Here is a 10,412-nt window from a genome sequence, read left to right on the forward strand (position 1 = left end):
TTTGGAAACAACAGAACTTAACACTTTACCTCAAAAACACTATCAGATCTAAATTCTTCAAAGTCAGGAACAGCGAACAAGTTTGATGAAAGCATCACCTCAGCCAGTTCTGAAAGTCAGCCTATAAGGAAACAAAAACACAGGCAAGAATTCGTAGAGAATCATGCAGGAGATACGCTACCCTTGTGGCCATTGCCCTTGCCGTCCTCAATACACACCGGCTTATGACTATGGCGCCGCAACGCCCTCTTCAGCACCTGCCAAGTACGATTTCTACTACGGTGTTAACGACCCACCGTCTGGCAACGATTTCGGCCATCAGGTAGCCCGAGATGGCCCTAATACTCAGGGTTCCTACTTTGTCCTCCTTCCCGACGGTCGGCTTCAGAGGGTCACCTACAATGTGAACGGTGATTCTGGCTACTTGGCCGAGGTCACCTACGAGGGAGAGGCCACACCACGCCCCTATACACCCGCCCCTCAGTATGCGTAGATACAGTTTGTTTTAGTAGCCACGTTGTATAATCTGAGTATTTATCGTTTAATAAACTAGCACATTTATGACTGATATCTTTATAGGGATAACACAATGAAGATTGGTATGTGCTTGTTTGTTTATGCATTTTTCTTTCTTTCTTTCTTTTCTTTTTTTATTGAAAAATAAAACTTACTGATTTTTTAAAATCAAGAGTTCACATGCGTCATGATCAGACTAATCAAAATCATAAGAATATGGTTAACAATGATGATAATCAAGTGTTAAAGATGTCTTAAGAGTAATATTTTCAGCTTATTTTTGGCCTTCGTTTAAGACAATTCAAGTAACTGAAACCAGAAGTGAAAAGCTTATTGTAAACAGAAAAAAACAGGAAATTTATATACATATGTGCATAATCAGGACACAGCAACAGCAAAAAAAAAAATAATAATAATTATAAAATAAATAAATAATTAAATATATCAAGAGAGGCTTTTAAGATATAGGTTCTGAGACCAATATCAGTAATCAACAAAATTGAAATTTTAGTTTTGCTTTCACTAATTACCTGCACCAATAGACACTATACCGACGAAAAAAAAAGTTTGTTTGTAGCACTTAAAAATATAAGAAATATAAAATCTATTAATAGTGATTATATCATAAGTCATTGGTAATACAATCCCTACCATCGTCCTAACTTTTATTATGGTCATTGCTGTCGATATCGTTGTACTTAGTGATGCCGTTATTTTTTGCCAATATTGTGTGAGTACTAACAATGTTCTCATCACTGATATTGATTTTTGTTGCTGTTGTTCTTGTTGTTATTGCTTATTGGTAGTATTACTATTATCTTCATTATCATCCTAATTATGAGGTGTCCATTATTCTCTGGGTCATTGATGACTTCCATAACTGGGTAATGGCTTTCTGAATGGGGATCTGAAGAGTGCCAATCACATTTCTCGAAATTTATTTCAGGTTCTCAGCCAGCTAATCTGTTTTGTTTGTTTGTTTTCTTTCGTGGCATGTTGTATCGGAATGTTGTATTGTAGATTTTTTTCTGGTTTGATTTCTGTGATTTGACTTAGTTTGGCCTAAAATTTTACACACACATATATGAATGTGTTTTTGTTTGATATATAGTAGACATGAATATATATGAATAATATTTAGTACATATACATATGTACTAAAGTATGTATATATATGTATAAATGTATATGTATATATATATATATATATATATATATATATATATATATATACTCGTGTGTGTCTATACATACATACATATATATATATATATATATATATATATATATATATATATATATATATATATATATATATACTCCTGTGTGTGTGTATATATATAAATATATATTCGTGTGTGTATATATATATACTCGTGTAAATATGTGTATGTATATGTGTATATATATGTATATATATACAAAACAGAAACAATTCTGCGCACACAAACACACTATAAAGATATTTAAGAACGCCATCGATGTGCTGCTTTATTAAACAATATATCGTAGATTATATGTATCTACCCATACTGAGGAGCGGGTGTATAAGGACGTTGCGTAGAGGGCTCACCTTCGTAGGAGACCTCGGCCACGTAGCCAGAATTTCCGTTCACATTGTAGGTGACCCTCTGAAGACGACCGTCGGGCAGGAGGACGAAATAAGAACCCTGAGTGTTAGGGCCATCTCGGGCCTCCTGATGACCGAAGTCGTTGCCAGATGGTGGGTCGTTGACGGCGTAATTGAAGTCATACTTGGCAGGTGCTGAAGAGGGCGTTGTGGCGCCATAGCCATAGGCCGGCGTGTTCTGAGGACGGGCAAGGGCAACGGCCACAAGGGTGGCGAGCGCAATTACCTGCAATATGGAAAGTACAATGACGTAATTTAGAAGAATAAAAATGTTTGTAAATTATATGACTAGAGCGTCAGCAAAAGGCACTTTCTTCACACATAAATCTGTCCTCTGGCACCTTAAATGTCATGGTGTCTAATGATAGAATGTATGATGTAGTAAGAGTGATTCCATCTGTTTATATACTTGGAGCAAACAAAACTCCTCCCTGAAGATGAGCATGGAGAGTGTTGTGGGCGGAGCATAGTATCACCGGTCACCTTGATATTTCTAAGCGCTGTGGTTTATTATTTAGGCCCTTATTGCACAAATAAATGACTTATTTGATATGTGTGTGTGTGTGTGTGTGTGTGTGTGTGTGTGGAGAGAGAGAGAGATGTATACACACAAACACGCATAAACAAATCTCTCTCTCTCTCTTTCTCTTTCTCTTTCTCTTTCTCTTTCTCTTTCTCTTTCTCTCTCTCTCTCTCTCTCTCTCTCTCTATATATATATATATATATATATATATATATATACAGATAGATAGATAGATAGATAGATATAGATATATGCATACAAATAGATCTGCAAGTAAATAACACAGTTCACAGTGGAAATATACACTATATATATATGTGTGTGTGTATATATAATGTTCATAGGTGTGTGTATGTAGACACGAACACAAAAACACAAAAGCAAACACACACACATATACATACATACATATATATAGATATAAATATATATATGAAGACAATGAGAGGTATGCACATAAACTCACATATACATATGTGTGTATATATGTGTATACATACATGTATATATGTGTATGATACGTATATATTTGAAATTCTCCAGTGTACCACAATGCACATTCAGCTGGCAACTCTATGATTCAGTTTTAAAACAGATTCGCTCTCTCCCCTATAAAATATTGTATCGCTCTATTGGAACTGACATCACTTGCGAGAAATTTGACTGCCATTCTATTTCTGCTTTCCCTTTTTCAGAAAGATATTATTCTGCTTTCACACCGACTACTGTTTCCCTCCAAGTATGACTTTGGTGGCATTCGCCGGTTATGACCTTAGCTTATTGACGAGGCAGATAATTTTAAATAATAAAATCAATCTACCGTCAGACATCTGGGAATGACTTCAGAAAACAGGACAGTCACAGTGACGACATAGTAACTTTTGTTACTGATGAGGAACAGGGCCAGTGCCTCACCTCCTAGCCTTCGTTAAAAAACACAGTAGCCTGTGTCACAGGCTTTTTATAGGTGGGTCTCTATCCCCTGGGGGGTCGTGAGGAAATATTGTAGGCCTCTGTGCCAGGAATTCGTATATTCATGTTAAATGTACTGAAGAGTCATGCTTCTGTGGAATACTATATTACATGTCAATAAAGAAAAAAATAAATAAAATAAAAAAATCTTTCCGCCAAAACATATAATTCGGAAATCATAAATGCACCAGCCGATGTTAGGGAGTCGCGAATGTGGAGGTTTGAGAACCGGGTCGTGTGTGTAAACAGTCTGGGAACCACAGACCTAGACTATGTTGCTTGTGTTGACAACGGATTTATTATGCATTAAAGTTCGGGTATTTTAGTTTCCGTTTATCACAAATCAAAATTTAGGCAGAAGTTCCTCTATATGAACTTATTAATTTTCTTACTGATGGTCTTGCCAAACAAAAACATGTAGCTATAGCAAGCGATATCAAAGCACTTGACAAATGAAAAGAAATGGAATCAGATTATGTGACAGTGAGTGTTCTAGCTCTAGGTTCAGGAAAAGGGTTGATTTTCCTGATATGTACTATAATGTATAGTTTTCAAAGACTGTATATCACTAAATTAATTCTGTTTTATATCTAGCCACATTATATTAACTAAATGTCAATGGAGTGTGCCTTTATATATTTACCATGCCTAATTAGGGTTATACCTAGAGTAGAAAGAACCTGTTGAAGCCTTTGAAATGTAGGAAAGGCTCGTTTATAAATTTAGTGAGTGTTGTTTTTAAAGCTCGTAGCTTGATAATGAACACATAATAATGATAGTCACATACATCTGTCATTAGTAAAAAGATATTAAAGAATGTCACCGATGTTCAAGTTTACTAAATAATATATACAGAGGTTATTAAAACATTGCGTTTAAGCATATTGAGGGGCGGGTGTATAAGGGCGTGGTGTAGAAGGGTACTGGGCCTCTCCCTCGTAGGTGACCTCAGCCAAGTAGCCAGAATCACCGTTCACAGTGTAAGTGACCCTCTGAAGACGACCGTCGGGAAGGAGGACGTAATAGGAACCCTGAGTGTTAGGGCCATCTCGAGCCTCCTGATGGCCAAAGTCGTTGCCAGACGGTGGGTCGTTGACGGCGTAGTTGAAGTCATACTTGGCAGGTGCTGAAGAGGGCGTTGTGGCGCCATAACCATAGGCCGGTGTGTTCTGAGGACGGGCGAGGGCAACGGCCACTAGGGCGGCGAGTGCAATTACCTGCAGTATCGAGAATGTTTTAACAGAAAGTACAGAAACGTAATAATGATGATAATAAAAAGTGAATTGGATATATGACTAAATTGTAAGCAAGATCTGTCCTCTTGCATCTCACCTTATATGCCATGGTGTGTGATCAGACAATATGTGATGCAGTGAGATCCTTTCTATCTGTTTATATACTGTAAGGTGTGAAGCTCCTCCTTAATGATGAGCATGGTGGGTGTTGTGGGCGGAGCGGTTTATTTAATGGTCACCTTGATATTTGTAAGCACTGTTGCTGCTTCATAATTTAAACCCACTTTCTGTTAAGAAATCTTATTTTCATTATTTTCACACATACACATACATATGTGTGTGTAAAACACAGACACCTTGATATTTGTAAGCACTGTTGCTGCTTCATAATTTAAACGCACTTTCTGTTGTGAAATCTTATTTTCATTATTTTCACACATACACATACATATGTGTGTGTAAAACAGACACACACACACACACGTGTGTTTGTATGTATGCATGTTATATATATATATATATATATATATATATATATATATATATATATATATATATGTATATATAAATACATTGATAGATATGTATATATACTTTATAGATAAAAATGTATATGCATATACTTATATCTGTATACACACTTATACACACAAAAAGATAGGGAAGTCCACTGTGTGTGTGTGTGTGTTTGAAGAACGCCAATATGCTGTAATGCACATGAATCGTCATGTATTTACTTGTGTTAACACTCCGTACACTGTGGCATTAGTGTATATGTATTTTGGTCTTTAAATTTTTCCTATTATTTATAGGCAGTGCACAGGAAACATACCGATGACCGATCGCGGTCTAAAGCTATGTATTCATATATGTATGCATACATACATATACTGTATGCATCTCTCTCTCTCTCTCTCTCTCTCTCTCTCTCTCTCTCTCTATATATATATATATATATATATATATATATATATATATATATATATATATATATATAGTTTATGTATGTAACATATTTACAATATATATCTATTATACTTACACACACACATACATACATATATATATATATATATATATATATATATATATATATATATATATATATATATATATAAATATATATATATATACATATACCTGAAACTTCTTTCCATATGTATAATGAAAACAAGATATTTCCTTGTTCGCCTTCAGTAATATTTTCATGCTCATCATTAGGGAGGAGCTTTACGTGCTCCAAGTATATAAACAGATGGAATCACTCACTGTGTCAGATATTCTATTATCACACACGATGACATTTAAGGTGAGATGCGAGAAGACAAAATTACGCGGTAGTGAATGTCATTATGTGTGTCAAGGATGTGCTTACTGTTAAAGGCTCAGCCATAAGCAGGAGGCACTTATTCTAGTTTATGTATAATGTCGTATTTATGATATATATATATATATATATATATATATATATATATATATATATATATATATATATATATATATATGACATAGATTAAACATTTTCGATATCGTAGGTAACTGCATTTCTCGTTCTTGTGGCCGTTGCCCTCGCCCGCCCTGAGAACATACCGGCTTATGGTTATGGCGCAACAACGCCTTCTTCAGGACCTGCCAAATACGACTTCAATTACGCTGTCAACGACCCACCATCTGGCAACGACTTCGGTCATCAGGAGGCCCGAGATGGCCCTAACACCCAGGGATCCTACTTTGTCCTACTTCCTGACGGGCGTCTTCAGAGGGTCACCTACACTGTCAACGGTGATTCTGGATACGTGGCCGAAGTCACCTACGAGGGTGAAGCCCAGTACCCCTCAACGCAACGCCCCTATACACCCGTCCCTCAATATGCTTAGGCAGAGTATAATTCATTTAATAATGTCCATAGTTTATGTTTACCTAAATTAATAAACGAATATATCAGTGGCATTGTTTTATATACTATGGATTCCAATTAAGTAAATTGCCATTTCTGTGTTCATTTGTGTGAGAAAGGAAGGGAAAGTGATATAGAATGAGGCAGAGAGAGAAGTGGGCGTTGGTGGGCGTTTTTTGTCATCGTTGTTTTTACTTTTATGATCGTTAGCGGTATCCCTTTTAATTTTTTTTGTGTGTGTTTTGTTTTCTTTAGGAAAATTACTGATAATAATAATATTATTATAATGATGATGATAATGATTGATAATAACAGCAACAACAACAACAATAACTGATCGAGATTGCTAGAGTTGAGACATGGAAATACTTAAGAAATACTGAAAGCCAGAAAAGGAGACTAACAAAACCAAAATCGACAAAGCATAGAAGAACAGTACCTGCAGAAAATGCAAAAAGCCTGATGACAGTATCCATAATTAGGCAAACGAGTAAAGCAGCCTACATCAAAAGGAACAGGCTTGCTGACATACTTAAAGAAACGAGAATTCTTAATATGCAGGAGGTTCGAGATTTAGTCATGATCCGAAAGAACTTTATTGTATCGATTATTTGTAGTATTACCGAAAATGTCACCAATAGAACAATGACTAGCACATATTGGGAGATGAGCTTTGATTATTACTAAGCGGGGGAAAATTGTCATTGCATGCTGTAGTGAAAAAAATACAGTGCTTTAATGTCAGGATTTATCGAGAAAGGTAATAAATAATCACTAGGACTAACTGTAAAAATAGTTCCTGCAGGTATCAGGACAAGAGGAAGACCATCCATCTCATAACAACGAGGAGAGACCGAAATAAAAGGGTAGGAGAATGTATAGAATGAATGGAGAATGAATGATGTATAGCAACTAGACACTGGTAGTGATGACAATTGAATTACAGTGATGATATAGTAATGAAACAATTGATAATCTGCAAATATGTGTAGTAACAGTAACAATATTTTTACCAGTATTATTATCTTTACAGTTATTTTATTATTTTATCATAATTATTACTTTGATAGTGATGATTGGCATCATGATGATCATGGTTAATGTAAATGAATTAACATTTCTTGTTCTTCTTTTTTCAGTTTTTCAGAAAATATATTCTAGAGCCTTAGAAAATATTTCATTTCTGTGGATGAATTATTTATGTTTTTATTATATGATATACAATATAAAATTTACTGGAACTACATATTATATAAATATTAATATACATACGTAAGTGCATATATGTGTGTGTGTGTGTGTGTGTGTGAACACCTGTATAACAGATACAGTATATGTGATGAAAACCCACAATTGGGACTCTTTATGCTCATCGCTAGGGAGCTTTATTTGCTCTACAGATAGAAACATTCCCGTTGCGTTATTCTGTCCACGCACTATGGTACTTCAGGCGATATGCGAGAAGAAAAATATCCGTGGTAGAGAATGTAATAGTGAATTTGTATATCAAGCATTCGCCTTTCTTTTTGGATTTAAGCATATGACAAATGTACTAAAACTATTTCTAGGTAACATAAAATGTTACTCTTGCATTTTGTCTTTGCTAAAACTTTTCTGACAATAAAAGTGATTACACTTCGCCCGAAAACACACCGTCTTATGGCTATGGTGCCTCAACGCCCTCTTCAGCACTTGCTAAGTACGATTTCAACTACGCCGTCAACGACCCACCAGCTGGTAACGACTTCGGTCATCAGGAGGCTCGAGATGGCCCCAACACTCAGGGTTCCTACTTTACTCTTTAGATTTCACTTGTTAGACAAATCCCGTGAACAGTCAAAAGACCAGGGCAAGACTGCTACTTTCTATGTTGTGGTTTAGAATGTAAAGGTAGTTTTTACAGGTACAAGGACTCTAGGCAGACAGCCTAGAGCTAACAAAAAATTTAATTATCTGATAACTACGAAAAGAGAACATCCTGAGGAGACACATTTGGTGTCACCAACTATTTAAAATCTAAAATATACCCATTAATCAGAAAGTATTTATTGTATGGAAATTCAGCTAAGGGTTTAGGATAGACCTATAGTGGTGGTATGTTCGAAATGGCCGTAATAATAGTATAATTGGGAAATAATAATCGGTATCATTGTCGTCATTGTTGTGTTCATTTGTTATTCTTACCTTTATCTCTGTTATTATTATCCATATCATTTGTTATTGATATGATAGTGATATCACCATTACTCAAGGTCCAAAATAGATATACATTTTCTTCTTTTTCAGAATAGATATTCAAGGATTTTGCTGGATTTTTTCTATTGTACATATATATATATACATAAATATATACATATATGCATATATGTACATTATATATTAACATATATGTATACATAATATAGACAAATATATGCATACATAAAAATACACACACACACACATATATATGTGTATGTATATATGTATGTATGTATATATATAAATATATATATATGTGTGCGTGTGTGTGTGTGTGTGTGTGCGTGTCCATGTGTATATGGTTATATATGTATGCATACAATGCGAATATACAATTACCCATATATACGTATTCACATACATATCTATGTGTAAACCGCCGTGTGGTGTACATGACAGAACAAAGTAAAGTGTGTACCTGCGAAGAAAATCACACTTAGGCCTCTAATTATGAGGTTTGTAAATATCAAGAGAAAAGGTAATACATCGCTCACCGCCCCACAAAAGCGCTCTTCACCTCATCATTTGGGAGTATCTTTCCTTGCTTCATCTATATAAACAGATGAAAGCATTCTCACTTCATCAAACATTCCCCACCATCATAACAACCTGACACTTAAGTGAGATGTAAAAGGTGATTAATGTGGGTTGAGACGTTATAGTGAATAACGTGTGTCATCAATACGCTTTTGTTTGAGTTCACCTATATAAAATCGGCATAAATTTTATTTGTATTAGACTGAGAATAAGTGATATTTTAATGTTTCTCATCACTGTGTTAAACTTCCCGATTTTGTAGGCAATTAAAAACTCTCCGCTGTTTGTGGCCGTTGCCCTCTCCCGCCCTGAAAACACAGCCATCCTATAGCTATGGTGTCACAACGCCGTCCTATGGATATGGTGTACACGCCCTCCTTATCCCCGCCAAATACGAGCACTTCAACTACGCTGTCAACGACCCACCATCTGGCAACGACTTAGGCCATCAGGAGGCCGAGATGCCCCAACACTCAGGGGTTCCTACTTACGTTCTCCTTCCCGACGGGTCGAATTCAGAGGTTCACCTACAATGTGAAACGGTGATTCTGGATTACGTGGCCGATGTCCACTTACGAGGGTGATGCGACACCACGCCCCTATACACCCGCTCCCCAGTATGCTTAAAGATTTCGTTTCAATAATAGCGTCCTTAAATTCTGTATATATAAATTAATAAACTAGCATATGCATAGCGTTGTTTCATAACATAAGAACTACATTAAGTATGAAGGCATTTTTGTATCTGCAAGTCTGTGACTGAAGGATTACAAGAGATGTAATTATTGAGAATATTAATATGCCGTAGAAACCACATGAGCACGGACAGAGGCGTTGGTGTTGATTTGTGTACAGCTTAG

General features: G+C 35.8%; 3 protein-coding genes and 1 pseudogene across 3 annotated transcripts; 2 read left to right on the top strand and 2 right to left on the bottom strand.

Annotated features, from left to right (window-relative positions):
* The first annotated feature begins 163 nt into the window (after positions 1 to 163).
* LOC119587240 (pro-resilin-like) lies at positions 164 to 493 on the top strand. The gene has a single exon (XM_037935997.1). The coding sequence runs from the start codon at positions 164 to 166 to the stop codon at positions 491 to 493; it is 330 nt and encodes a 109-aa protein (XP_037791925.1).
* A 1,500-nt stretch (positions 494 to 1,993) lies between these two features.
* LOC119596393 (pro-resilin-like) lies at positions 1,994 to 2,518 on the bottom strand. Its single transcript, XM_037945619.1, has 2 exons — positions 2,488 to 2,518; positions 1,994 to 2,372 (listed from the first exon to the last, which is right to left on the bottom strand). Exons 1-2 carry the CDS (start codon positions 2,497 to 2,499, stop codon positions 2,040 to 2,042), a joined length of 345 nt encoding a protein of 114 aa, XP_037801547.1. The 5' UTR covers positions 2,500 to 2,518; the 3' UTR covers positions 1,994 to 2,039.
* Positions 2,519 to 4,463: 1,945 nt separating this feature from the next.
* Positions 4,464 to 5,008, bottom strand: LOC119589550 (pro-resilin-like). The gene is made up of 2 exons (XM_037938154.1): positions 4,975 to 5,008; positions 4,464 to 4,859 (listed from the first exon to the last, which is right to left on the bottom strand). Exons 1-2 carry the CDS (start codon positions 4,984 to 4,986, stop codon positions 4,518 to 4,520), a joined length of 354 nt encoding a protein of 117 aa, XP_037794082.1. The 5' UTR covers positions 4,987 to 5,008; the 3' UTR covers positions 4,464 to 4,517.
* Positions 5,009 to 6,174: 1,166 nt separating this feature from the next.
* On the top strand, positions 6,175 to 8,579 carry LOC119587251 (annotated as a pseudogene).
* The last annotated feature ends 1,833 nt before the right edge of the window (positions 8,580 to 10,412 follow it).

The sequence above is a fragment of the Penaeus monodon genome, chromosome 3 (assembly GCF_015228065.2).
Source record: "Penaeus monodon isolate SGIC_2016 chromosome 3, NSTDA_Pmon_1, whole genome shotgun sequence".
Classification (NCBI taxonomy): Eukaryota; Metazoa; Arthropoda; class Malacostraca; order Decapoda; family Penaeidae; genus Penaeus; species Penaeus monodon.